Raw genomic sequence first — 27,278 nt, 5'->3', positions numbered from 1 at the left:
GGACACTAAAAGGTGTTCGCTCTACTCCACCTGATCAACAGAAAAAATAAGATTAGGGTTATCATTATAGGGGCTTCAAAGTGCAAATCACCCACCCCTATCTATACATACAGACGACCAAAAAAGAAAGGGGGTAGGTAGTAGATAAGATAGGGAACATGCATCTAAGAAATGCAAAAAAAAGAGACCAATCAAGTTATCTAACGCCATTGGCGCTGCTGGGAATCGAACCCAGGTCGATTCGGGGCTGCGGAACTAACCACAACGAAGCATGATAACCACTACACTACAGCACCTTGAATTGGTGATTGTTTGCTCTTTTATTTGAGTGATATACTGCATATATATCAAACCCCTCTACTAAAGCATGGCAGTATACTGTGTATACTGTGTAGATCAGATAACCAAGATCTGTTTGAGTTGACGTGTAGACCAGGTTGCTCGAAACTTGGTATACAATCGGTAGACAGATATCCGTATCAATTACGCAAAACAAACCATGGATTATGACCATGACCAGGGTAACTGTTATTACACGTGGTTGTCGCATATCGATAAGCGTCGCGACACCGCGATTCTCAGCCTTCTACAACATCACATCTCTCAGTCGACGAGCAAACACCCCAGTCAATGGCTGTGGCAGACGAAGAGGCATCCTCGCCTCTCTACCGTCCTGCTAGGACACTTCCCTTTGAGCTGGTCCAACATGTAGGCATTTTCTTTGAAGAGAAGCTCTGTCCGCCTCCCCTCACTCCCCGCAATTCACTTGACCATCGAACTGACCGCGGCATCCGTTATCCAGACACACAAGCTCTAAACCTACTCCTAAATATCATCACCACGGGCACAATCCCCCCAACACCAGTCTACGTCCCATCGCCCCAGCATCTCGCTCTCGCCGCGACATTCCTCGTCCATCCCTCCACCACCACCCGGGCGAAAACCGCCGAGCAAGAAGAAGCCTCCAATGTCTCCCTACGACTCCTCCGCCTCGCAAACACCCTCGCCGGCCCAGTATCGGCTAAACTGGGAACTGCATTCTCCTTCACCCACTTTGAGACCTCTCGCCAGGGACGCCGCCGTCGCGCCGAAGACGAGCACCCACCCGACGATGACATGAAACCACTGAACCTCGACCTGGCCCAGTCTGCCTCCGTATGGTCCCGCGCAGAGGACTTCTGGCACGCAGTCGGATGGGCTTTTAACTGTTCCGTGCTCCACCGTGAACGCTGGGAAAGGTGGCAGATCTGGCTCGAATACATGTGCGAAGTGCTCGAAGACGATTGGAACGAACGCAAAAGAATGAGCGACCACGCCTCAAACACCGATCACAAAGCCCTCAAAGACAGTCTGATCCTCCGCTACATAACAGAAACAACGGCAGGAAATGGACGCAACCGACGGATCCTCCGTGCGATCTTCGCAGACGGGGGTTCGGCCTCTGCCAACGAATTCCGCGAGGTCTTCCACCACGAGCTGAAAAAACCAAAGCAAGACAAGAATACCAAGAAACGCGAAGTGCAGGTCAACATCGATGAAGACCAATACGGCGACTATCTAACCGACGACGATGACTCTTCCGACAACAATAACAAGATCGACCCAGGCACGGCCTCAAAACGACCAACCCGACAAACCAAACGGCCCCGACGAGGCACCCGCGCCAAAGACGCCAAATCAACCGACGCAGTCAATCCCACGTCAGCAGTCTACGCCCTCAGCGATGTCTCCTCACACGGCGGCTTCCAATCTCTGGCTCTCCGCCAACGTCTCCTCCACCTCCTCTCTGGTGTAGCGGAGACTCTCCCCGACGCCTTCACCCCCCTCGAGGAACTCTACCACTTCTTCGTCGAAAACATCCGCCATCTCCCCCTCCCCGTCTTCCAGGCTCTCGTCGCCCCGTCAACACTACCCTATTTCTCCTCAGAGGCGTGCACAACCCTCTGCGAATGCCTGCTCTTCCGCATCCGCGAAAGCGCAGCCCCGGACACCGAGGAGGAGTATCTCAACCAAACAAAGCTCGAAGAATGTTTCCTCCCCTACGCGGCAAGTTCGACCAGCGTAGTGGACAACACCAAGATGTCGATTCTCCTTGAGACACTACTGATCCTACTCGCAAACAGCGACATGCTAAGGGTGACTACGGAGCTGCAAGAAGCGGTGGAAGAGGGTATCCAGCGCCGTGCAGAGAGAGCCCAAACGGAGACGAAGAAGAGCGTGAGTGCGCGCAAATCGGAAGATGCGGAGTGGTGCTGGTTGCTGGAGAGTGGGGAGCGGTTGAGGTTTCTTGTTGAGGAGGTTCTTCCCCGTGCGGAAGATTCGGACGGGTGATCTGGTTCCGCATGTTAGGGTTTGGTTGTTCGAAGGTGAGGGGGGAGAACGTTGTGGGGGATTCTGTTTCTCGACGGCTTGAGTTTGGCGTATAGATACCCTTGTTGTCTGTGTGCGTTTAGCATATTACCGGTGTCCTTTATTGTTGTTGTGGTTTGGCCTTTTTTATATATCTGGATTGAATGAACTATTCAAGTTGCTCACAGCTTATCTACAGCTAGCCACCAAGATTTTGAAACAGTAATGGAACCAAACTCTAAAACACAACTAACCGCCATCAACAGGTAAACACAAATAGGTATAGAAGTTTGGACTAGAAATACGATCTGGATTTCAACATCTGTGATCATGGAGGAGGACGGGGGCCAATGATTTGTCTCCTTGCGCCTCCAACTCCCAGGCCAGGACCGCCGCGGTTCTGGTTGTCACCGCCAATAAAGCCGTATTGGTGCACATCCCAAGCCCCTTGTCCCGGCCCAACACCGAGACTACCATCTTTCAGGCCGTTGGCAGCGGCCTGTTGCGTTTGCTTTTGGTTCTCCTCCCACTCACGCTGGCGCTCGCGCTCGCGCTCCATTTCACGCTCCAGCAATGACTTGGACGCCCATCCGCCCGCTTTGGTCTTCTGCTGTGCTGCTGCGCGGCGGCTATTTTCCGCGTCGACCTCGGCAGTCGTTGTGTAGTCTTGTGGGCGATGGGTGGCCGGCTTGGGTGCGACGGGAGGTCGATTAGATGCGAGGAAACGATCTACGCGACTTTCTTGATTCACGGGCTTCGCAGCATAAAGCGTTGGGTCCGGAAGGGGCCGGGGTGAAGTAGCGACTGGCTCGGGGAGTGGCCGGGGAGGTAAGGAAGGTAGGGAAGGTAGGGAAGGAGGGGGCTCGCCGCTTCAGGAATTGGCTCTTCGTTCTGATGCTTGTTCCACTCTGTGCGAAGTAGACGGCGTTCCGACTCGAGCGAGGACAGATCGTAGCTCGGCTTAGGGGGTACAGGTACCGGGCGAGGTGCACGAGTCGCAGCAGGTGCGGCTTGTTTTTCCTGTAGCTCCTGGCGCTCGCGCTGATATTCTGCCTCTCTTTGTTTAGCGGTCTCCAACTCTTGCTCGAGTTCCCTTATGCGCCGGCTTTCCGAGGATTCGGCGGGAGCTTGGCTCAGTGTAGCTTGACTTGCTTGGTATTGACTGAGGAACTGTCCATTCAGGCGGGTATCGTTGACTTCCCGACGGCGCAGCCTCTCGCTCTCCAGCCTCGCCTCGGCTTCTCTCTCCTCGCGCTGACGCTGCTGCTCCTCCTCTTCCCACCGCCGCTGTTGATCATTCCATTGCTTTCGCTCTTCCTCAAGCTTGCGCCGCTCTTGCTCCTTTAGACGGGCAGTTTCCTCCTCCCATCGACGCTCTTCTTCTGCTCGCGCACGCATTTCTTCCGCCTCTCGCTCTTGACGTCTGCGCTCAGACTCCTCGAATTCTAAGCGCTGGCGCTCTTCTTCTTCACGCCTGCGCTTCTCCTTTTCAGCTAGACTCGGTACATTTGGTGCAGCGGTCGTGATCTGTCGACGAGCACCAAACGCCACCCCTTGGTTGGCTTGACTAGCACCGCCCATATAGCCGTACTGGTGGATGTTCCAAGCTGGCATTGTCGTATGCTCATCCGTTCTTTTGCTCCAACTGCTCACTGGACCTGGAGATTTGGCGGGGCTTGAGTATCCAGAGGCGCTGGAGTTTGCGTTACTGAGCCCCCGTGGCCGAGAGGGTGTATGGGCGCCCTGACTGGAACCGGTCGCATTGGGGCTTAAACCACCAACTTTGCTCTGAGGACCAATGGTGCGAGGGAACTTGCCAGGTTGGAGAGCATTAGCCCTCCTACTGAAAGCCATCAGACATTGCAGGACCTGTGCGGGATCCTTGGCCTCATAAAGATCGACAGTGAGGAAAACATCATGCGGAGGAAGGCTCAGGGGTGCGATTTGACACGCGCGAAGGAAGTGTGAGATGTTTTCCATCTGTACAAAGGGCATCGATGACTGCTTATACTTGACACCGGGGGAAACGGCAAGATTGACCAGCCTAGGGTTATGTTAGTATGGCGAATTGCGATCGGAGTATGCAAGAAATCTAAGTATCTAACTTACCTGCACAGTGCGACGCCATCCCTGAGCGCATCAAGAAGATCTCCGGCTGGTAGTCTTTCATGGAGGACTTCTTCAATCCAGTTGCGGACTTCTGCGGCAGCCTGCGGGGTATAGCGGGACAGGCGCAGACTGCGCAAATCCTTATCCAGTGACGTAACGGAAGCCATGTTTGAGATTCAGATTTTATCTGAAACGATCGGTCTGTCGTGAGTAGACTTCTTTCTCACTACGACCGACAGATGGAATCGACTGTTTATGTCGCCAGCCGTTGGCATGAACCGTGGTACGGGAACCAGGGGGGCGAAATAGGAGGCGGTACCTCCTGATATAGAAGAGGCAAATTGAATGGATCTAGAATCGAATAGTTCGGTGGATTATATACAAAGTAGCGTCCAAGTAAGGAGAAGAACAGTGGAAATGAAAAGGGGGTGAAAAATATAAGAGAGAAAAGAAAAAAAAAACACCAAGTAGTAGAATAGTGAATTAACACAAACTAGAATATACCTGTTCATAAGGAACCGGGAAGGAAATGAATGGAATGGAATGCTGTTGTCCTTCTCCTCCTGTAGATCGACTAAGCCGTGATACCGTGACCTATCACAGCCCTGCCTTACCCGATGACGTCCGTCCTTCAATGAATCCCTTCGGTGCCTAAGTCTAAGCCCCCCGTTCAAGTCAAGGTGGATGACGCTGCTTCGATTTCCTCAAATTTTATTTTCTCACTATTCATAGCCGCCTGATTCCTTTCCTCGATCGGCCCCCAATGAGTCCGGTGAATAGTCTGTGGTTCAAGTGGAAGAGCCTTCGATTGCCGTGGCGAAAATCCTTCCTCGTTGGTATGTTCAACCTCAGCGTTGCTACCGAGTCATCAGCAATGTCTCACCCTAAATGTCCTTGCAATAGGAACGGATCTCTCCGGAAACACATTCTGGGAATTTAAAGATGCCCTGAATGCTGCACGATACCGACGGATCGTCAAATTCAATCCTAAAACCCATTACGCCGACGTCCAAGTGAGCCGTAAGTACATCTGCCTTCTTTTTTTCATCTACTTTACTTAACTCCGCTCTCGGACCTGCTAAGAAATCAGCCATGAACTGACAAAATGGGAATCCAGCACAATGGCACCAGTGGCTCCGCTACGTCCGAGCCGAACCACCCTCCGTCCAAGAACAGCAACAAGATGTCCTCCGCCAGATTCAAATCAAGCAACTGGCTCGGCTAGCCGATGAGCGCTGGGCCAGCAAGCCCTCCTACCTCGACATGCCACAGACCAAACAACCAGCGCCAGCAACCCAAACGACAGACGCGACCATGAATACATCCACGCAGGGCAACAATACTGCCCCTCCACCCCAACAGAAAGAAGCAGAGAATGCCGAGACCCTCGCCGCTAAAAAGGACCCCTGGGCTGCAGCCCGAGGAGCTCCTAGCCAGGAGTGGGAGCCGCAAACCTGGACACCGAAACCGTCTCAACGATGAGGTTGAAGGACGGGATAGAAATTAGGATTGTCGATCTTTATCTCGTCGGTAGATTACACGCGCCGTTTGAATGATTACGTCCCGACTGTCGCGATTGAGCGCTGTCAATTCCAGTTCGTGGCCCGGTTACTCTGTGGCTTGTTATGGCTCGGAATTATCAGGTAGCTTTGGTTTCAAAGCTGTATTGCGCTTTTCTCCCGTCGGAGAAATATGGGGACACGACTGCGCTATATCTGCTGGTGATCTGGGGCAAGGCTGGGTTCAGGCCCATTCAAGGGCTCTGGATATAATGATATTCTCCGAGTGGTTTAATACTACTTCATATTGGAAAATGGAGTTTGAACTGATTCTTTGTACTTTAGATATGTATTTTATGAGATTCATGCTCTTTTGGGGTGTGATGGACTCTGTGTATAATAGTTGTGCTATATGCTAGAAGACTTTCTTACATGTCAGTGTCCACCAAGACATTCGCGGCTTTCACATGAAGTTCGATCCGATATTATAATTAATCCACCAATAAAGAAGACTTAACCAATGAGAAGATCAGAATTATATTTGAAAGAGGTGTGGCATTTGTAGTACTTTTGCAGACTCGATATGTACATCAAGGTGGAATACATTATGCCAGATTAGGTTTAGGTAAGACGGCCCGGTGGGCTGATTAAGATGTCAGGGACAAATCTAACGCTCAAACAGATTCAGTGTTTTAGACTCCGGATCCATCAGAACACCGAACAGACCGACTGAAAACACTCAATATGAAGTAATATAAATGACAAAAAGGTATATAGCAGAACTAAAACAAACAAACAAACAGGCAAATGGGATTACCTCCAGTTTTAGCAAAGGGCTGAAACATCCCCCCCCGGGTTAGTTGCAATACCCTGTTACTTGCAAGGCGGATGCCTGGTTGTTATCCTTGCAACTAACGGGGTTTCTCAGCGCAGCCTCGAGAGCCTCCACATCTCCACCGGCTTTCCGTACTGCATTAAGTGCGGCTTCGCTAAGCTTGCGACGCCGGTCACGGGCTTCTTGTTCCCGGCGCGCTTTGGTTTTGGAGCTGCCACTGGGGGCAACTCCTGTGAGAATTTTTTGACTGTCATTTGGCGTAAAGTTTACAAATGATACAGTTACCGACTTGCCGGCTCTCTTGGGGCTCTCCGACCCATGGAATCCCTTGACGGGCTTGGGGACATTCATGGAGTTGGAGGAAATCTTCCGGCCGGGCTGACGGCGCTGAGCTTTCATGGTGATGCTGTGATGCATGCCTAATACATCCTTGGGGGATCGATCTGCTCGCGGAGACAGAGATGGAGACCGCGATTGGGGCTGAAGCTGGGCAGTTGCAAAGGAAGATGTGTCAACATATTTAGGGTGAGCGGCTGGCATGTGGCTATAAGTGTGGTTCTCCTGACAGTTGGACACCGTCGGAGCCATGGTAGTCGAGGAAAACGATGAATTGGCCGTCGCGGTCATGTCATACGCAGAGGGATCCATCTGGATCATGAGACCTCCTTGCAGGATGTCATGTTGATTATTGGCCAAGTCATGCTGATGGGGGTTGCTCTGGAGAGGCTGTTGTGGAGGGGGCGACGCGACGATTTGTTGATAGGAATGCTGACGTTGGGGCACCCGAGCATTCATAGGAGGCCACCAGGCCTGAGCATCGTGGCTCTGAAGATCAGGCGTGAAAGACAGCCCGGGAGTGCCGAGCGTATCGGAATGCCAGGAGGACATGGACTGGGGATCCGAGGAATGCGGGGAGGGAAAGATGTCGTCTGCTGAAGGAGGGCTCGAAGTCACAGTGGAGTTATTGGAGTGGCCTAAATACCGGGCTTGCTGTCTTGATAACACTCCCGTACACGGCGATGGCATGGATATCGCAGGCGATGGAGTGAAAATGCTAGAGTCGAAGTGATGATGCATCTCGGCAGAATCTCCCGAATGATGGATGTGTACGGCGCTGTTGTCAGCCGCTATGTTTTCTTGTTGTGGCAGGATATCGGACGGTGGCGGCGACAGTGGGAATCGGTCATCGGCACTACGCAGGAAATTTAAGTTCTGAAGTCGGTGCGCCCAAGCTTCTTGATACGCCATTCTTCCTTTTTTCTGGAACTGAGAAGGACGTGTCAGGCTGGGGGAGAAGCTTTGTTTGTGCTGCAAACCACGGCGACCATTAGGTTCGCGGTGACGTTGGATAGACTTCGGAGTGACTAATGCACTTTTTGGTTTACGGCGTGGAGTTCCCGGGGGAGTTGTCGGCGACGAGCGGGTCTCTGCAGGGCGAGTCGTCGAAGAAGCTTCAAGGTTGACGTTTAGATCTGAAACAGCAGAGGGATGGATGGTGTCTTGAAATGCAAGGGGGGCTTGGCCTAGAGATGAGGGTGCATCTGGCGGCAGGCTCCAGAGATCCTTCGCCCAGTTTGGTGAAGGATGGGTTTGTTGTTTGGACGTGGGGATGATAGGCGACTGCTCGCCACAATTACTTGACAATGAGTCCAGGGAAAAGAATTGATCAAAGTCGCTAGGGAATGAAACGTCTTTGTTGCCGTCGGTACTCGAGCCATCAATATTGACGTACTGACTGAATAAATCATCGTTGTTGAACGAATGGTCGAACGGTTGTGCAAACATCTTGTCGGATATTCCCTTTCCGTTTGCGGCGATGGTGGTTCCAACCTCAGCTGTCAAAGAGAACGTTTACCAACAAAGTGGTGGGCAGGATCCAACCTGATTGGCGACCAGTGTATACTCTGGGTCGAAGGGAACTGCGGATCCTTAGCCGGCGATCCGTCCAGAAAGAGCTTCGATTCTGCAGCAGCGACCGATGTTGGAATGTTTGGTGTGTAGGAGTGGTTTGATGGTTTGACAATCAAAGAAAACACTGCAGAAGATGCAAAGGAGACAAAGAAAACAAACAACAGCCAGAGGCCTGTATTTGAATCGTTGCGCGGAGGACCCAGCCTCTGGGATTCTACACACATTCCAGTCGCTCTAAAGATGGGTAAGGAATGCACCAGAGGGGGATGGGAAGCTCCCCATATGGTCCACCCTAGGCCCATTGCTTGACCTGAATGCCTGAGTACCCTGCTCCGACCAATCACCGGAGCTGGAAAACTGGGTGGCTGAATGGACACCTCTGGAGCTTGCCCACATTCATTGACAGAGAAATGCTCGGATGTCTCCATTAGCCACTTGGTGGAATGCAACCTTTACTATACCAGAAACAGGGTGTGTCGTATCAGCAGGACAGTCATACGAGGGCCCCAGAGGAGAACCCTCTGTGCACACCAATGATGGCGAGCGTTGATCATTAACAATGGGAGTAGCTACTGGCCGGCTTGTACGCGCAGCCCTGGTGTGTTTCTCAATTGGAGAAGGGCCGGTCCTTAATGGGAAGCACCCATAACGGTGAAATGACGTACCGAATGTAAGCGTCATGAATCATGATACTACCCTATGAATTAGTCCCAGAGCTTGTGTGGATATCCGGGAAAGACCCTTCCTCCACTTTCAATTGAACCTTGTTCAATGGGATTCTTTACTGAGTAGTTCGGTGGAGTCGGGGCTGCTCGAGCGGTCGAGCCCTCCAATGCTGAGGAGTCGATCAGCCTGTTGGAATGGATCCCGGAATGCTAAAACTGGCAAGGAATGCGCGCCTCCAGTAACCATGCACGGAACAAGTGTTCATCAAGGGGAAATCATTTCCATACTGGCAGGTTCTCGTTGTGTTCCAATTGGTAAGTAGCTTCAAAGAAGTTTGGAACAAAAGATATGCACAGCAGGTGCTAATCTGCTCTGCTGAAGTTTCTATAATTAATCCTCTTTACGCGTAACGGCTCCCTTTGACCAGTCCTTAATTGTTTGCATTCAGTCTTCCTCATCTTGGATGTCAACAAAATTAAATGTGTTCCAGATCGCAAGAGATCGTCAGAGATCGCCACAGACTAATTTCTCAGCAGGTAATTTGGTTGTTGTACAGGGATATAGTATAGCTATCACGTTCCACTCAAGACCACGCGATGTCGATGTAGCTCAGGACGCCCGAACGGTGGTTTCTTTGTCCAAATCCGTCTTACCCGTAGCCCATCTCTGGAAGGCAGTTATTGTGCAACAAACAAACGATGATCATGGTTTGCCAAGACCTGTAGGAGATTAACCATCGAGGCTCAAACACCTAAATCTAAATTGGATATCACTGCTGTCCAGGATTAGGAAAAAACAATCGGCTCAACCAAGGGTCGATTTTTGACTAGTGGACAAGGTGGAAAGGATTGACAACTCAAAGGGAGGAAGCAGCCATATGAAAGAATGCTTGAACTACTACTCTTGGTGAAAGCCCAGATAAGATTGTGGCATCCCTTGTGTTGTTCAAAGAAGGACCTATTTTGAGATTGGAATGCTTGACACTTAAGAATGATAAGCATCTAGGAACGGATTAGGTTGAGAGTACAAGGGACATATCAGTACCTTGCCTCAAAGTACACACCCAATCGTGGTACCTGCAGTTATGCAGGTACTGAACAAAGATCGCCTTGACTGTTGCTCACCAGATGAAGGCGAGTATCCTTCATTCATTCAACCACCCATGACCAGTACTTCTGCTAATTAAACATAAGTACACATTTAGGTTTATAGAATTAGTAGGGATCTACTCAGTCTTGATTGTGCAACCTAGATTTTGACCTGTTTCACAACCATCGTCCCGCCTGACGCGGTTCCTTTCTCCTTCATTACTTGCTTATAGCTTATACTGCGTAGTACCAGATCGGGTCCTCCGGTCCAGAAAGCCCTAACCCGGAGCGGATCAACATGGCCACCGAACTGGTTGCATGACTTCATTCGCTGAAAAACAAGCGGCAGCCGAGGTACGCTATACCACTCCTGGGCTTCCGAAAGCCGGGCCGAAAGAAGCCGAAGGAAGGGGGCGAACAGCCGCAACTGGTCAGGTGGTGGGTGATGACGGAAATCTGACTCCCAAGGCAGGACTGTCAGCGACGGCCGTCTTTCCTTGACCTTCCTCCCACAGGCACCCTGTGCTGTTCCATCATCACCACTCTTGTCGCTACCACACGTTTGTTGTGTGGGTACATGATAGTGTACCTCTGAACTCTCCTAGGGGCAATCCGACCATCTTCCGATTGTTACCCCTCGCGCCCCCGCTAAATCCCACCCCATCCCACGCAAGGTGGCGTTGAATTTATAAGCCTGGGCTCGACTCATCGTCTCTGGTACAACGACGCGAAAACACCTCTATCTCAACCGAGGAAGTTGCGCTTTCTCGTCCAGACTCAACTGTTCCCGCTAAGGCCACGCAACGCGTCGCGGGCAATCAACATACCTTGGAAGATCTCGATTACGCACACCTACAGTCTATATGTATATCAACGCAGAGTCCATCAAATTCAACCCTACTTTGAAAACGAGGAGAGGACTTAAACCGGAGTCTTGTACCGGCAACCTTGAACAGCACCAGGAGTGCATGTTTTTTACCTCAGGAAGTTCACGGATCTCGACGTAATCACCAATATGTATTTCAACATTGTTTTTGTCGGGGATGCCCTCGTCAGCCTCCACTAGGTGAATACCTTGATTCACGCTCGTGCTTCACCATGGACTCCCACCGATTCTTCGGAGGCGTTGAAGCCAAAAACTTCCAAAATCGAAAATACAACTACTGATCCTTTTTCAATAAATCAAACGGTCTATTCTTCACCTGTTGTCAAGGCCTTGGGTCTCAACACACCTACATTGGTACTTGACAGAACGTGTCTCAAGCACAGATCACAGGTTATCAAAATGAGCAACCAAACCATGAACAAGAAGTCCTGGGAGTCTCTTTCTTCGACATTCTCTGGCCTCGACATCTCCCTCTCTCAGGACAGCTGTTATGCATCTGATGAGGTATCAGTCGCATCGACTAACCCGACCACCGTTAATTCGTCGGTGGTTTCGTCTGTAACACCCACTACGGCAACGACAGATCGTCCGTACTTAAAGCCGATCTTAAAGAGACGGTATGCTGAAATAGCGGATGATGGAGAATCCGAGTCCGGCTATGCATCCGGTGCTTCGGAACAAGAGTTTGAGTTTTTATCAGAAGATGATTCCGATTCCGACTCTGATTCGGATTCGGATGATGATGAAGTGTACTACGTCACATGCTGGGAAGATGAATCGGACTCTATGTCCGAATACAGCGAAGACGATGACAATGACTATGATTATGACGATGACTCGGCCGATGGCTCATTTATTTCCTTTGGGTCGAACAACGTTAGGTTTGATACCAACGTGCTCTATATTGAAGCGCCAGAACTCCAAGAAGAAGAAGAAGAAGCACCTTGTACTGAATTGACCTGCCATGAACTAATGGAGATGGCGCGGGCATCTGGCAGCCTCCAGATACAGGAGGGAAATGATATCGGCGACGATGTCGAAGACCCCGAACATGGCAGTATCAGTGACTCCATCAAGCAGTTGCCTGAAGAACATCCCAGCGATGTGGTGGACTTAGACAAGCGTCTTTTCATCGCCTATATGAATGGCATCAACGGGATCGCTAACCCCGGCTACAAGTCCCGCCTTCACGCGCGGGTTGGCGACATAAAGATGGGTCGTGTGAAATCACCGTACCTGGAAGCCGATAATGTCGATGGAGTTTACCTCGATCATGCTCTCAACCATGTGATTGGAACATTTCCCAACCTCATTGCCAAGCAGGAGTTTGATGAGCTGCTAAGCCTCAGCGAAGAAAAGGGGGCGCTGGAGCAGCCGGCCGCGACCCGTGAGAGTCTTAACTTGAGTTTATTGAAGAAGATTGAGGTCCTTCTCTCCGAAAGATTGGCCAGTGATGTCAAGATCGGACATGATGAACTGAGCTTTTTTGCTGGGGGCGTTGCATATGCCCTCGAAAACTGGAAACCCTATATGGTCCATTGAAATGATTTACGAGCAAGGAAAGGCTTCCGTGCAGGAAAAACGAAGCCAACGTGATATAAAAGTCTGGCACGGAAATATGGAAATTTATTTGGTTTGTCTATAGCGATTTACAAAAGCTTTATCTAGCGGGTTAATCTATTCCATTTTAAAACATTTGAGTTTCACTGGGCGTGGCCACCATTCAACCCTATGGGTATATCCACATGACTCTCTTTTCAACCACGAGGCCAAGATAAGGAGGATAACTTCGATTGCCTCCTTATGTAGTCCGTCGCATTTCTCTTGGTTGTAAGCGATCATCCCCAGGATCAAAGGTTGTTTTTCTGATCCCCTGAGTCTGTCTTTACGACCGCACGAAGAGGCGACAGTATCAGAGTTCCTAAAATATGGACATGACCAATGACAGATGTGGACCGACAAAAACATAATGAGGCTACTAGGTAGTCCCCATTGATCTCAAGACAGCACTGCCATAACCTATTGCCAGGCACGTCCTATCCACAGATTGAAAGCCACAAGCCACAACATCCATAAATATCAAATATGGGAATCATGCAAACCATTCCCAACATGGACAGAAATATCTTGCACCGCCCCCAGAGTCCAAACTGCATACGCCCCCAACCCTGCGCATGTAAATACTGAAACCTACAAACGGCACCGTGATCATCTGGGCCCTCCAACGCCACGATATCCGATAGTGCAACCTGACTAGTACATGATATGCGAGTAAGATTCTAGATGTTCGAACCTCAAAAGCAAAAAAAAAAGAAAAAGAGCAATAATAGGCAGAAAGGCTAGGGCTAGCCCGAGACGTAATCAAACAGTTCTGTTATTGTTTTTTTTTTTTTTTGTTTTTTTATTTTTTTTTCTGGGGGCCGGACGATTTTAGTATCATCTGGGCCAGGCAGGCAGGGTGGAGCCGAGCTCATGCATGCAGGGATCCGACATCCTGGTCCATCGTGAGACGACGGCCGTGGGCTGATTCAGATGTGTTTTACATTGGTGGGTGTGCTGGGATCGGAATCCTGCGGTTCTACCTGAAGGAATGTATCGGTACTCCGTACGGAGTACTTTATGGGCGATGGGTAGTAGGCATGTACATGACGACTACTACCACTACTGTACTCCGGGGTTATACTAGCATTGCGTACGTATGTACATGGGTATAGATTGGGTGGTTCGGTCTTTCCCAGTGGTTCCTGGGAAATTTGATCGACTGCTCGAGTCATGTAGGTCCGGAGTACTCCGTGCCCTATCGTCTCCATCGTGGGGACTCCTTCGGTACATGCCCTACTGAGGTGACTACGTACTAGTAATGTACATCAGATATAGTTCATCCGGAGTATACTTTCTTGCTCAGCTTACCACACCAGTTCGAACGATGTTGGCTGAGCTGATCTCAGCTGAGATCACTTTACTCATCCCATGATCTAGTTGATTAATCCAATCTGAATGAACCTGTCACCATCAACCATGGAAATTACGTTGAACCCCGCTGGAGAAAAACGAACGACCCACGAATGGAGATACGGCATTAGTCTACCCGCCATCAACAGAAGTTTAGTCCACACACACCCTTTGGTATGAAATTCATTCCCCCGAAATTGGACGGGGCTTTGTCTTTTTTGTCTTTTCGATCTTGGAAGTTGTAACTGCCGAATAATATCATCAATCTCTGGGAGGAGGGGTCCCAACTTAGATAACTTAGTGGGTTCATATCGGCAGGGCTCTGGCCAGTTTCCGGCGTGGATTGGACGGATGGATTCGAATCAAGGATGTTTTGCTTTATCAAGGAAGCCCGTGCCATGTCAGGGTATATTTCGACAGCTTTAAGCGGTCACGGCTTTGGTTGCCGTCGAGTAAGCTCGGTGCCCCGTATGGGGAAGTGTTGACCTGTGCCCCGTTTCTGGTGCTCGGGCGTGCTGTCATGATCGTCCCTTTATTTCCGGTGCGTTTGGTTTGCATCGTCTCGGTTTTCTTTCTTTCTTTCTTTCTTTCTTTCTTTCTTTCTTTCTTTCTTTCTTTCTTTCTTTCTTTCTTTCTTTCTTTCTTTCTTTCTTTCTTTTTTAACTTGGTACTATATGGAGTATTCGGTATATAGTGGTGTATGGAGTATCAAGTGGCGGGTCGGTGGATTAAAAGGGGAGACAAAAGACGACTAATAAAAAAGGAGAACACAGAGTCGGAGGAAATACTGATGGAGGGTACATCCAATCAAATGATCTCACAGCAGGGCATGGATAAGGAGGAACAATAGTGTCAGGTGGATCAGCCTCTTTTCCTCCCCCAAGTGGCATTGCGAATTTGGGCCACGATTGGATCAGCTCCAATAGTTTGGGAAACTAACTTTGGATGGAGAGTCGGTGGTCCAGTACTGCGTGTGCAAGAGCCGATCCGGAGAGAAAAAATAGGGAATGATAATGAGGGCACGAGGCGGACCATCTCGTGCGCGGTCGTCAGGCAAGAATAGATACGTTAGGGACGCAATTATTTCTCTCACCTCAGCATGGTGAAGAGCCGGACAGAACCGAAAAAAAAGTCAAGATGATGATCCCCCAGAACTTACAGAGAGATACAGATACTAGATTTAATACAGACTTGAAACACGGTGAAATCCTTGCCGGGCCGTCTTCTTACTTTTTTCCCTGTTTCGTTTTCGTTTTTCTTTTTTCTATTTCTTTTTTCGGCTCCTTTTCTGGTGGTTTCGCCCCCCTGACCCTGGGAGCTGGGACGGGTAAACCCCAATCGGATTGGCTCTTCAGGGGGCTTGGGACGGAAGACTAAGTGGGGGCCTTTTTCTTTCGTTAGTTTTCTCGGGATGGAGATCGTTTCCGTCTCAGTGTCATCTTGACCTTATTTTGGTCTTCCTTTGGGCTTCTTTCTCTTCGCAGGGCTTGCCTATCGCAGTAACTTGTCGGGTTATCGCCTCAGAATGGTGACCAAAAGAACCATGGAACGATTGACTGCTTATCAGAACACTATCGGAGGGTTCTTGCACGGGTTGACGGGGATATCCCGTCCCGGAGAAGTACTCCGACGAGTGGCAAGGATGAATAGAATCAATTGGATGACACCAGTTGGCTCATGTCAAGAGTGAGATCAGTGTTTGGCACTAAGAGGCAGAGACACGGGAGTGTCGTAAGGGCTTTCTTGGGTTTGAGCAATGACGAGACACCTTGGTCACAGTGTATGTATTCAGTACCTACTACTAGTACATACATAGTAGTAGACTAAGACTGACCCTGTAACATTCAGGTTAGACTAGTGCAGTTGACTAGAAAGAAAGCGACTAGTCAGGTACTTGTTGGCTCCACCCACGGATCCCAAAGAGGATGCGCCATCGTGCGTCTCCACTTTTCCGTCTCTCCTGATCCTGCAGCCTCGCTAAACTTCAATGGGCAGTCAACCTTAGTATTTCCGCCAAATGAAAAAGAAAAAGAAAAAATTAAATAAAAAAATTGGGCCAGAGTCGTAGTCATACTAATAAAATAAATTCTAATTAAAATTAAATTCATGGGGACGAGACTAATAATAAAGAATTCTAATACGGTGGTGTGCTCCGTATTAGACTTGTTTACTAAAGTTCTCCGCCGTTACTACGACCTTAGCCTTGGTTTAGTACTCCTGATCTGCCTCCGGATGGCAGAAGACGGCACTTGTGTTCTTTCTCTTTCTCTCGTTCTTTCTTCACTGTCGCCTCCTTCTCCTTCTCCTTTTTCTACGGCGTTCCCTGGCCCTGGGATCGGATACACATCGTCTGTCTGCTACGGTTCACCTTTCTAATGACTGATCTGTTCCTCGGAACTATTCCAACGGTACGGAGTACACTAACGAAATGAATGTGAAGAGCTTTTGAACTTGTTACACGGGTATGTCTGAATACCGGTCCAACGTTTTTTCAGCATTTCCACTTGAATACTTCCTTCTTTTTACCCCCCATGTTCGCCTTGAGAATCACCCTGAGCTTCAGTACGCCCCGTGAACGGCCTGATGCCGTCAGCTCGCATGCTACATCCCCGTCATCGCAAAAGTGATCGGAAGGCGGGCTGCACAATTGACCACAAGGCTGACGAAATTGCATGGTTTCACCGTTCCAGGATGATCCAGGTTTCCCAGATTCAATAACAATAAGAAGAAAACAAAAAGATCAAAATACGTCACCGCCACACGCCGAACCCCGGATTTGCGCAGCCCCGCCAGGTGCATATGATCCCTCAGATCGACAATGCTGCATACAAAACGTTCAGAGTCCGACATGGGGCGAACGGCCTCACGCTCCCGGAGTAACAGCATGTCGAGCGATTCGCATCCTCGCATTCACATGACCCCGCCAGCAGCGAATCCTCCGCCGTCCTTCATTGCACCTTCGTCCGCCGCTCAGATCGTCACCGCTGACCAAGAATTCAATACTGCGGACTTCGTGGCGGAAGATGGCGGTGATTCGGATGCCAAAGCGATTGTTACCCCCGAAGCTCTTTCAGCTCTGAATGGATTCCTGGACCATCTTCTCTTCAATATTCTGGCGGCTGCGAAGTCAACGCAACTAGCATGTATTCGACCTGCGGTGGCGGATGTGTTAAAACCGCGACTCGCAAACCAAGTGGTCTCTGCGGCAGATGAGGAGTTGAACGAATATATGGGTGGTCCGGAGGATGAGCAGTTCCAGTTCGGTCGGGGGATGTCTCAAAACGATGATTTCGACCTGGTCCGATCCTGGAAATTGACTCGCTTGCGCTGTATGGTCTATACCCGGCTGGGAGATATGGAAGAAGATGACGAGGAGGAGTATATCGCACAGAATGGGTTGGATGATGACGGTAGTCTCTCGCCGAGGTTTTCTACGCATGTAGGAAATATTACGCCGCCGGCTGCCATCTTCCTGACCTCCATCATCGAGCATATTGGTGAACAGGCCTTGGTGATAGCGGGCGAAACAGCTCGGTCACGACTATCCGTCAAACCGAGTGAGGGTCCCGAGGAGGCAGAGCCTGGCGCAGAACGAGGCACCATCAACCGGTTAGTCGTGGAGGACCTGGATATGGAGAAATTAGCATTGAACCCAACCATGGGTCGTCTTTGGCGCACGTGGCGCAGGTACACTCGGTCCCCTATGATGTCCCGAGCGGTTTCTCGAGAGTCTATCCGACGCCGTTCAACAATTGGTCCTTCATCGTGTCGGAAGAACAGTATGGTTACCGGGGATGAGCTGCCACAAAGACCGATCATCGAGATCCCGAAAGAGGTTGACCCGGCTTCTGTTGCACTCCCAATTGGCGACCACGATGTTGAAGAGATCGAAGGTTTCACGTCTGATGGTGAAGGTGCTGAGGTCGTCCAGACCATGCAGGCAGTAGTGGCTCACAAAGTGCGACCCCATAGCCTGATGGTGCTGACCCTGCCATCACCAAGATCTCCCACATCCCCTATCACCCCACTGAGCGCAAAGTTCAGTCGTCATGTCCGCGCGAAGTCGTTGCCCGATAGTACCCCTCAGGAGCCGGTAGACGCTGACCAAACTGCCGACCAGCCATCGCCCACCGCATCCGACGAACAAAAGCCACTGGAAACCATGTACGAACACGATGAGGATGATGAGGTTCCCAAGGCCAAAGTTGAGCCAAAGGCATCAGAGGCAGATGATCTACCGAAGGAATCGCTGGAGCAGGATAGGATGGCTACGTCGTCACAATCTGCCGTGTCGGTGGGGGTAGAGTCGAGTCAAGCCAGTAGTACTTCGGGTTCGTCAACGTCTCTGAGCGATCGTCTCCAGACCGATTCCGATACGGAGGTGATTGAAGGACAGGGAATGTGTGAAAAACCCAAATTGGCTCCGATACAGCGACCGAAGCGTATCAGTAGCCGGGACACAGATCGCGAAAATGACAGGTCGACTACCACCCGAGTGATCAGCGAACAAACGATACCAACAGTGGTCGATGATCCGTCACAAACGCAAGGGGACGACTCCACCCCGGCGCAGCCTGCCATCAGTCACGATGTTTCAAAGAATTCTGATACGAAAACAGCTTCGACAGAGTTATCGGTCCCTCAGACTCGGACTTCGACTGACCTGGAAGAGAAGATCTCTCGCCCGCCTTCCACTTCTGAAGAAAGTGTTTATTCTGACCGTTCGCGGACTCGACCTAGACCAAGCCCCTTGGTGGGTATAAGTCAACATCGTTACGGCCGTTCAAGTTCAGGGGTATCCTCGATAAGTTCGGTGACTGAACGTGCAGCGGTTCAGCGTGTCGTCCGACCGACCACTTCAGCAGCCTCTTCCGTCTATTCCAGATCGCGTCGCTCCGACAGTTTTAGTAGCCAACGTGAGAAACGCCCAGTAACTGCAGGGTCGACCACTTCTCAGGTTTCAAGCAGGCTGAAAGGTCTCATTGGTCTTCAGGGGGATTCTGTTTCACTTCGCCTGCGCAACTCCTGCGAGACTAATCCATTCGCTGGTGAGCCGTATGACGACACGACCGGCTTGGACGAATTGATCCGCAGCGAGGAAACTCTCCATTATACCCTAACCCCGAAAAATATGCGGGAAATTGAAGTATGTTTTATTTACTTTCTTACTCTTTCTCTCTCTTTTTTTCTTTGAGTTCGTCGACTAATAAATATTGTCCTATAGGAACCTGACTCACCCCGCTGGAGAGTCAAGTCGAGCACTGCGGACCTTGCTGAGTTCTTGAAGAATAGCGCCCCTCCCGGGGAGGAAGTTCCACGTCCTAGCACCTCTCACACGTCTTCCAGGGGAACTATTAGCACACCCAAATACAAAGCTATTGAGATACCCTCGACTGCACTTTCGCAACAGACATCAAACCCGGAACAAGCTGCCGACCGGAAACCAAATATTAGGTCGTCCAGTGATTACGATCACTCTACTAAGTCGCCCGGCCCAGGCAGTCCCCTCAGTACCCCACGATCCCCGTCGAGCACAGTTCGCAGTGGCCCTAAGATGGAGGCCCGTTCAGCAGTTAGTTCAAAAGCGGATCAAGACCGGACAACCGAGTTGATCGACTTCATTCGTGAAGGTCCACCTACTGCAGGGGCACGCCGCATTCCACGTGCGGTTGCACCGTTCCGGGACACCATGGATTCAGACGAGTTGAACTCGCTGGAAACTGGCCACTCCGAAAACAATGCGCCATCGGTATCTAGCACGCAAGACGGATCAATGCTGACTTCCGTCGGGTCTCGCACAGGGCTACTGGAGACGGGCAACCGAACTACCGTGCACCCAGCTGCTGCTCAGCACATCCAAGCAACTCCAGTGGACGACCCTCGTCCTGTGCGGAAACAACGTAGGGTGCCAGATCCCTACGCCATTGACTCAGATGACGATGAGGACCTTGACGAGCTCTTGGACGGCCCGAAGCCCAAGCGAGAGGAGGAAAGCTTGCTAGATTTTTTGCGCAACGTTCCTCCTCCGGAGTCGGAGCCCACTCCGCAGCCACTGGCGGTCAACACAATGCCCTCCAAGAGCTCATCCGGTGCGTTTGGAATGAAGGCGCGACTTCTTCGCAATGCATCGGGGGACAAGGTGCCAACTACGAAACTATCAAAGGCTTCTTTCCATCAACAGCAGGACAGCTATGCTACAGCGCAATCTAACTATTCAGCTAAAGTTGGCGCCGAGAGGAGCAGAGGCGCAATGTATGGAACTAGCGGCCTTCCCTCCGTCACAGACCGGCAAACAGAGACTAGTGCCCTGGCTGAATTCCTCAGGTCGACGGGACCTCCTGAGCCTCCTGCACCTCGAGTGTCCTCATCACTGGCTTCGAAGGGTAGAGAATCCGGTGTGAATAGCCTCTCTCGCCTTTTCGGGCGCCGGAAGAAACTCGAGGTCTAGTGCCATTTTGTAAACCTATTTAATGCCTTGTCTATTTCCCTCACTCTCTCATTTCCTTATCTCCGTTCCCAAGTCAATTAGCCCACGTGTTCGTTAAAAATGCCCTTGCCTTCATCTTCTCTTTTTCTTTAGGAGCGTTTTAAGCCATGTGACGATCCATCCTGTCGTTTGATTCAGGTTTTCCCTTTCCATACTACCTTGGTCTACGGGTCAAAACCCCACAGCCTTGATATCTGGGCCATGGGTGAACGAGTTCCCTTCCATATATTTTCCTTATTCCCATCGTTGATTTGGTACAACAATTGTTGGCCTTCTCCTTATCCATATACCACTTTGTCCTGTTGAGTTTGTACTCCCGTCGTGTTCGACTTTATGGGATTTGGAACGAATGATATCCTGCCTTCAATTTTCTAAGATCGGGACATTGTTTTCTTTTCTTTTCTTTCTTCTTTGTTGCAACCTATTCCCCTGGGAAGCCGTGTTATGCGTTTACTACCATAAGCTAAATGGCGGACCGTACATGATATCAAGAAGCTGCTAGCCACACAATGACTAATTTCCTTAATCTTATTTCAAAATTTCCAAGGCCTTACAACAATTGTAGACGTATTCAAATGACTCAAGTACTTTTTAAGATAACCATACTACGGGGAGATCAATATCTGTTCTTAAAGCGTGCGGTTGATTGACAGCGGAACATTGTTCTCCCGACAGCTCCGGAACCCTTGAGCGCGGCGTGGCATCAATGGCAGCTCCCGAGCTTTGTTGTCAATTTCCAAGACCTCACTGTCGACCACAGCGACAATCTAGTTTCGACAATGGGGACGTCACAACCTACCATGAAGTCTATCCTCGGGATCTTATTCCTGTGTCTTGTCCAGATTTCCGCCGCGTTGAAATTCGACCTGCCCGCCGTGAGCGGAAAGAACGAGCGATGCATCCGCAACTTCGTCTTCAAGGATCAGCTTGTCGTCGTCACAGCTATTGTGAGCGGTCAGAAGGGCGATGGACAGAAGGTCAACATGCATGTATGTCGCATTGTGCCCCTATTTTCGGTCAATGGTGATTTGCGGTGAATCGTGAAGTCCGCTTCACCGGACTAGTGTTGGTCGGGCTGGATTGAATCGGAGCGGATTTGCTAATCGTCTTTCCGGAATCTAGATCAAAGATGCCCTGGGCAATGACCACGGTCGCCCGAGGGATGTTGTAGGCGAGACTCGCCAAACATTCACTTCTTCGGAGGATACTGCTTTCGATGTCTGCTTCGAGAACAAGCTTGAAGGACGGTGTATGTCATCTACCTGCCCTTGCCTTTGGCCATCATTCTTTTCGCCCGTATCTTGTCGATAGCATTCGATTGTTGGATTGCTTTTCTGATTTTTTTGAGCAGCCGGTGTTGCGAACCCCTATCGGTCGATTGAACTCGATGTCGACATTGGCGCCGATGCTCGTGACTGGTCTAGCATCCAGGACCATGAGAAGCTTAAGCCCCTCGAAACTGATCTCCGTCGCATTGAGGAGATGGTGCAAGAAATCGTCAGCGAAATGGAATACCTGCGTGCGCGTGAACAGAAGCTGCGCGACACCAACGAGAGCACCAACGAGCGTGTGAAATGGTTTGCGTTTGGCACAATGGGAATGTTGATTGGATTGGGTGTTTGGCAGGTCATTTATCTGCGGGCTTACTTCAGGTATGTATTTCTGGTTGCAGATGGTTACAACTTGACTGACGGCTTCGACCACTTGCAGATCCAAGCATCTTATCTAGAAGGCCCCTGTTTCGAAGTGCCTGGACTGAGCGGAAAGGCACTTTGCGTTGTAGTTTCCTTGTTCTCATGACAAAATACGGAGTTCTATGCATCTGTCGAGTGTGGTCTCGACTTTATGTAGTCTCGGATATATCTCACGGTATACTGTTTGAATACTTTTATGATCCTATGATAGCGTTAGACAACTGGGGATGATGTAATGGATTACTCCGACTTCAAAAGACCAAGTCATCAGTACATATTGTACATATGTACCATGTGCATAGCCGCCTCCCTGCGATTCAATATAATCTTTGTAATGCACAACCCCGGTTGGCTGTGTTTAGAGCATGCAAACACAACAAACAAACCCTCCCCAATCTCCGGATGATGTCAATCCCGTCATGACAAACGAAGAAACAATTCCGATCCTCCCCAGCGACAATTCCCTCCTACACAGCTCTCCTGCAATAAACACACCAGCAGAGCCACCATGTCTGCCCCAAGACTCATCCAGCGCTTCGCGCGACCCTCAACGTCGCAATTCTTCCCCAGAACAACCCTCGTCCGTCGCTCCTTCGGCAGCTCGGCAATTCGTCCCAAAGACGATAACAGCCGCCCTGCCTACCCCGGAAAGGTTGAGCATTTCACGGGTGGCCGCCAGGAGACGGGCGCGCAGAAGCCAGAGCTGGGTGTGGGTGAGATGGAGGGTATAACATTTAAGGTTGAGCCGCTGAAGCGGACTGGGGAGGATGTTACTACTATAAGGGCCCGGTTGTTATGTGAGTGTACCCTTTCTCTCGTATTACTAATTCATTTCCGGGGACTGATATGGGTGCATGGAACAGATCAGAGCCGGAAGCGAGGAATCCTCGAGTCCGATTTGTTGCTTTCCACCTTTGCCGATGTTTATCTTTCCAAGATGAACAAGGAGGAGCTCCAGGAGTACGACCGGTTCCTCGACGAGAATGACTGGGATATCTACTACTGGGCCACGCAGGATCCTCCCACCGAAGGCAATGTCGCTGAGGATACCCCCACCGAGACCTGGAAGCGCACTGGGGCTAAGAGCGGCGAATGGGCCCAGACGGTCGGTGCCTACAAGGCTGCTTACCGGCCCGTGCCGTCTCGCTGGGCTGAGTCGGAGGTCTTGCGCCTGCTCAGACAGCATGTCCAGGATAACAGTGCTACTGGGTTCCATGCTGCGAAGAGTAAGAAGACGGGTGGTGCGGGACTTGGCCGCATGCCGAATGTTCAGGTGTTTGATTCGTGATGGTGATTTGCGTCCTGTATAGAAAGAGGTTTGTATAAAAGCATGCTGGGTTGGGCTTGTACTATATGGTTAGTTTGTGTAGAGAATTTATGCATTTTCTGGGTTGGATTCCTTTCGTTATCTTGTTTCTCGTAGGCTCTGTAAATGTGTTGTTGGAGTGAGGTATGTATCTGGCGCATGTACTGTACAGACAGGCTGTAAAGTATAATAGATAGCTGGTAGATACATGACCGTCGGTATCCATTCAGTATGCGATGAGTATGTCTGTATAGCCCCTGATGTACTTTTAGCCACAGCCTTTCGTCGAGCTACAATGCCTGTTTGTGATAGATGGTTCATGCCCTAAACCGTCATTGACAAGAGTTCTACTACTGGTCAATGAGTATTGAGTGGATAAATCAACCAGGAAGACTGTATTGTATTGGTGTAAGTGTGTCAGGAAGGCAGTACGTTGTCAGTGATTGACAAATCATTCATGACGAGATGTATAGAGGTGTAGAGTACATGACCAATGAGGCAATATAGAAGCTCCATCTCTTAAAGATCCCGACAGCGAATGGCATTATATTGTTCGAGGACCCACTCTGATCGGAACCAGAAACCAAGAAAACCAACCGTCCACACGTGACTCGCTTATGTTAGGGTTCCATGTGACCTCGCACACAGAGGGCGGTAAGGCAGTTAGGGCTTAGGCGGGCACGCCGACTCTGCTCCTCCATCTTCGAACGCTGGGATTTTACCTCAGAGTCAACGACAATTGCTCCGCCCGCGTTCATCCTCTCTCCCTCTCGCGGTCCCCTACCATCGTCATCATGGCTGAGCAGCTGGTCCTTCGCGGTACCCTCGAGGGTCACAATGGCTGGGTTACTTCCCTGGCTACCTCTTTGGAGAAGTAAGGGAATTCCGGATCCGATATCAAAGACAAGAAAGAAAAAATTTGAAGCCATAAAAGAAAGATGTGTGAAGATCTTCAGCGATGAAGAAATTCAAGAAATGGCATTGGTTGATTGATTTTGGATAAAATGGTTTCTGACTTGATTCTTTCTCCGACTCTAGCCCCAACATGCTGCTCTCTGGCAGTCGCGATAAGACCCTGATCATCTGGAACCTTACCCGCGACGAGCAGGCCTACGGTTACCCCAAGCGCAGCCTCGAGGGTCACTCTCACATCGTCTCTGACTGTGTATGCATACCGGACCCTTGCGAAGACCGTGGATATCGCGGGGAACTTAGTGCGAAAGGAAGTTCGGCTGACCAGTGGATTTTGCGAACTCAATAGGTGATCTCCTCCGACGGTGCCTACGCTCTGTCCGCCTCTTGGGACAAGTCTCTCCGCCTCTGGGAGCTCGCTACCGGCGAGACCACCCGTACCTTCGTTGGCCACACCAACGACGTCCTCTCCGTCTCCTTCTCCGCCGACAACCGCCAGATTGTCTCCGCTTCCCGTGACCGCAGCATCAAGCTCTGGAACACCCTCGGTGACTGCAAGTTCACCATCACCGACAAGGGCCACACCGACTGGGTCTCCTGCGTCCGCTTCAGCCCCAACCCCCAGAACCCTGTCATCGTCTCCGCTGGCTGGGACAAGCTCGTCAAGGTACGCATCAAGCAGTTTCCTTCTACCCTTTACCGAATTCGATCGGTTCAAATGATGTTTCTGTATAAAACGTATTTGCTACTTCAGAGCCTTATGGCCATGAGACCAACAATCACCTATACCCTGATGAACGACCAACACTTGAATGCTATATCTCTGCATCTGCACGTGGAAAAGTGTGTTCACAGCTAATCTGAACTGTGTTACTAGGTTTGGGAGCTCGCCTCCTGCCGCCTCCAGACCGATCACATCGGTCACTCCGGCTACATCAACACCGTCACCATCTCCCCCGATGGCTCCCTCTGCGCCTCCGGTGGCAAGGACGGTACCACCATGCTCTGGGATCTCAACGAGTCCAAGCACCTCTACTCCCTCCACGCCGGCGATGAGATCCACGCTCTCGTCTTCTCCCCCAACCGCTACTGGCTCTGCGCTGCCACCGCCAGCAGCATCACCATCTTCGACCTCGAGAAGAAGAGCAAGGTTGATGAGCTCAAGCCCGAGTACATCGAGAAGGGCAAGAAGAGCCGCGAGCCCGAGTGTGTCAGCTTGGCCTGGAGCGCTGACGGCCAGACTCTCTTCGCTGGTTACACTGACAACAAGATCCGTGCCTGGGGTGTCATGTCGAGGGCATAAATGATGAATACCCATCGGTGAGGGACATGAGAGGAAGATAACTATTTTGTTTTTTATTTTTCCTTAACAAAAAAGGGCAGGCATTGGTTGGGATGTATGAGCCACGAGCAATGAAGCACTTCGGTGTTCCTTAACCGGACCCGAGGTTTTTCTAAACATGTCTAGCTTACTCGATTCATAAAATCCGACTGTCTGGGATCTTGTAAAGGAAGACATGCCATGTTCTAATACAAAGACAAAAAATACCTTAAAACGCACTGCTGGGGCTGATCCACTAGGGTAAGGTGATCGTACTATATCTATGTCACTGCCGTATCCGTACAAGTAGAAGAGACTGCCCGTCCTGTCTACCCATCTATCCATACACTTGCTATATCATATTGTACATGTGGTCTATGGTACAGAAGGTCTCCGCTGATTTAGTTCTTCGTGAGCCTCTTCAGAGCAGCATCGGCCATAGAAACGCCCTGTTCAAAGCCCAGACCCTGCGACAGCGACTTGGCTTCTCCGTAGAGCCTCTCGGCCTCCTTCGCCTTACCCTGGAACTCCGCCAGCCAACCCAGGTTAAAGGTCGCCGCCACGCAAGAAGTATCACACTCCTCATCCCGAACCGGCGGCTGAATCTTCGCCGCAACGTCAATCGCCTTCTGCGCCCACTTCTGAGCAGCATCAAACAGCTGCTCCCTGGCCTTCTTGGGGTCCTCAGCCCGAATGGGCTTCTGCGCCTGTCCAGCCATGCACCCAGCAACACTATTCAGCAGCACAACCTGCTTACACGTCGGCGCATCCCCTTCCTCGGTATGGAGCAGATCCAGCGCCCGCATCTGCAGCGGAATAGAAAGCTCATAATTCTCCTGCGCCGTATACCGGCCCGCCAGATCCGTCAACGCCGTCGCGATCTCCGTGACATTCAACCACCCCTCAGTGTTATCCGCCTCTAGCCCGCCACCAACAGGGAGGCCCAGACTCTGGCGCCGATGCAACTCCTTCAAACACAACTCCACCGCCGCAACCTGCGCCTCCTCCGCCTTCTTCTCATCCTGGATATAATCGCTCGAGTACAGCTCCGCAAGCTTCATCTCAATCCCCACAGCCTTCTTGAGCACGCGATCCCGCTGCTGCTTTTCAAACTCCTCCATCTCTTTTCTCTTCTCCTCCCCATCCTCCTTCTCAACCTTTACCCCAATCACCCCCTCCCCGCGATCCTTCCCCTCCACAAACCCCATAATCTCCCCCTTCGTCCGCTCCAACACCTCCACCGACGCCTTCGCCAACCCGGCC

General features: G+C 50.7%; 10 protein-coding genes across 10 annotated transcripts; 7 read left to right on the top strand and 3 right to left on the bottom strand.

The window, feature by feature from the left end:
* Positions 1-630: 630 nt before the first annotated feature.
* On the top strand, positions 631-2,331 carry ANOM_007494 (uncharacterized protein; the record flags this gene model as incomplete). The annotated part of the gene is made up of 1 exon (XM_015552750.1): positions 631-2,331. The coding sequence occupies one exon, from the start codon at positions 631-633 to the stop codon at positions 2,329-2,331; it is 1,701 nt and encodes a 566-aa protein (XP_015406320.1).
* Positions 2,332-2,677: 346 nt separating this feature from the next.
* ANOM_007493 (calponin homology domain protein) lies at positions 2,678-4,854 on the bottom strand (the record flags this gene model as incomplete). The annotated part of the gene is made up of 3 exons (XM_015552749.1): positions 4,459-4,854; positions 3,284-4,393; positions 2,678-3,218 (listed from the first exon to the last, which is right to left on the bottom strand). The coding sequence occupies exons 1-3, from the start codon at positions 4,623-4,625 to the stop codon at positions 2,678-2,680; spliced, it is 1,818 nt and encodes a 605-aa protein (XP_015406317.1). The 5' UTR covers positions 4,626-4,854.
* A 329-nt stretch (positions 4,855-5,183) lies between these two features.
* Positions 5,184-5,978, top strand: ANOM_007492 (uncharacterized protein; the record flags this gene model as incomplete). The annotated part of the gene is made up of 3 exons (XM_015552748.1): positions 5,184-5,294; positions 5,362-5,478; positions 5,576-5,978. Coding segments are annotated over 3 exons (582 nt in total), but the record flags the coding sequence as incomplete, so codon positions are not given.
* Positions 5,979-6,813: 835 nt separating this feature from the next.
* Positions 6,814-8,577, bottom strand: wetA (developmental regulatory protein WetA; the record flags this gene model as incomplete). Its single annotated transcript, XM_015552747.1, has 1 exon — positions 6,814-8,577. One exon carries the CDS (start codon positions 8,575-8,577, stop codon positions 6,814-6,816), a length of 1,764 nt encoding a protein of 587 aa, XP_015406315.1.
* Positions 8,578-11,742: 3,165 nt separating this feature from the next.
* ANOM_007490 (uncharacterized protein) lies at positions 11,743-12,885 on the top strand (the record flags this gene model as incomplete). Its single annotated transcript, XM_015552746.1, has 1 exon — positions 11,743-12,885. The coding sequence occupies one exon, from the start codon at positions 11,743-11,745 to the stop codon at positions 12,883-12,885; it is 1,143 nt and encodes a 380-aa protein (XP_015406316.1).
* A 4,228-nt stretch (positions 12,886-17,113) lies between these two features.
* On the top strand, positions 17,114-20,743 carry ANOM_007489 (uncharacterized protein; the record flags this gene model as incomplete). Its single annotated transcript, XM_015552745.1, has 2 exons — positions 17,114-19,441; positions 19,520-20,743. 2 exons carry the CDS (start codon positions 17,114-17,116, stop codon positions 20,741-20,743), a joined length of 3,552 nt encoding a protein of 1,183 aa, XP_015406311.1.
* A 778-nt stretch (positions 20,744-21,521) lies between these two features.
* ANOM_007488 (emp24/gp25L/p24 family protein) lies at positions 21,522-22,739 on the top strand. Its single transcript, XM_015552744.1, has 4 exons — positions 21,522-21,771; positions 21,905-22,031; positions 22,134-22,434; positions 22,493-22,739. The coding sequence occupies exons 1-4, from the start codon at positions 21,562-21,564 to the stop codon at positions 22,509-22,511; spliced, it is 657 nt and encodes a 218-aa protein (XP_015406310.1). The 5' UTR covers positions 21,522-21,561; the 3' UTR covers positions 22,512-22,739.
* A 245-nt stretch (positions 22,740-22,984) lies between these two features.
* On the top strand, positions 22,985-23,764 carry ANOM_007487 (succinate dehydrogenase assembly factor 2; the record flags this gene model as incomplete). The annotated part of the gene is made up of 2 exons (XM_015552743.1): positions 22,985-23,273; positions 23,340-23,764. The coding sequence occupies 2 exons, from the start codon at positions 22,985-22,987 to the stop codon at positions 23,762-23,764; spliced, it is 714 nt and encodes a 237-aa protein (XP_015406313.1).
* Positions 23,765-24,516: 752 nt separating this feature from the next.
* On the top strand, positions 24,517-26,254 carry cpcB (40S ribosomal protein RACK1). The gene is made up of 4 exons (XM_015552742.1): positions 24,517-24,656; positions 24,821-24,947; positions 25,044-25,361; positions 25,572-26,254. The coding sequence occupies exons 1-4, from the start codon at positions 24,577-24,579 to the stop codon at positions 25,995-25,997; spliced, it is 951 nt and encodes a 316-aa protein (XP_015406312.1). The 5' UTR covers positions 24,517-24,576; the 3' UTR covers positions 25,998-26,254.
* A 162-nt stretch (positions 26,255-26,416) lies between these two features.
* ANOM_007485 (TPR domain protein) lies at positions 26,417-27,277 on the bottom strand (the record flags this gene model as incomplete). Its single annotated transcript, XM_015552741.1, has 1 exon — positions 26,417-27,277. A coding segment is annotated over one exon (855 nt), but the record flags the coding sequence as incomplete, so codon positions are not given.
* Between the last annotated feature and the right edge of the window lies 1 nt (position 27,278).

This window comes from Aspergillus nomiae, assembly GCF_001204775.2.
Source record: "Aspergillus nomiae NRRL 13137 chromosome Unknown contig00159, whole genome shotgun sequence".
NCBI classification, from domain to species: domain Eukaryota; kingdom Fungi; phylum Ascomycota; class Eurotiomycetes; order Eurotiales; family Aspergillaceae; genus Aspergillus; species Aspergillus nomiae.
Note: the sequence above shows the minus strand (reverse complement) of the source record. Positions and strands in the feature narration are given on the sequence as shown.

What these genes read in the sequence shown, in the direction of transcription:
- ANOM_007488 (XM_015552744.1), top strand. Translation starts at nt 21,562, where the DNA reads ATGGGGACGTCACAACCTACCATGAAGTCTATCCTCGGGATCTTATTC. An exon ending in GACAGAAGGTCAACATGCAT is followed by an intron (nt 21,772 to 21,904) that starts GTATGTCGCATT and finishes TCCGGAATCTAG; the next exon opens with ATCAAAGATGCCCTGGGCAA. An exon ending in GAACAAGCTTGAAGGACGGT is followed by an intron (nt 22,032 to 22,133) that starts GTATGTCATCTA and finishes TTTTTTGAGCAG; the next exon opens with CCGGTGTTGCGAACCCCTAT.
- cpcB (XM_015552742.1), top strand. Translation starts at nt 24,577, where the DNA reads ATGGCTGAGCAGCTGGTCCTTCGCGGTACCCTCGAGGGTCACAATGGC. An exon ending in CTGGCTACCTCTTTGGAGAA is followed by an intron (nt 24,657 to 24,820) that starts GTAAGGGAATTC and finishes CTCCGACTCTAG; the next exon opens with CCCCAACATGCTGCTCTCTG. An exon ending in GCTGGGACAAGCTCGTCAAG is followed by an intron (nt 25,362 to 25,571) that starts GTACGCATCAAG and finishes CTGTGTTACTAG; the next exon opens with GTTTGGGAGCTCGCCTCCTG.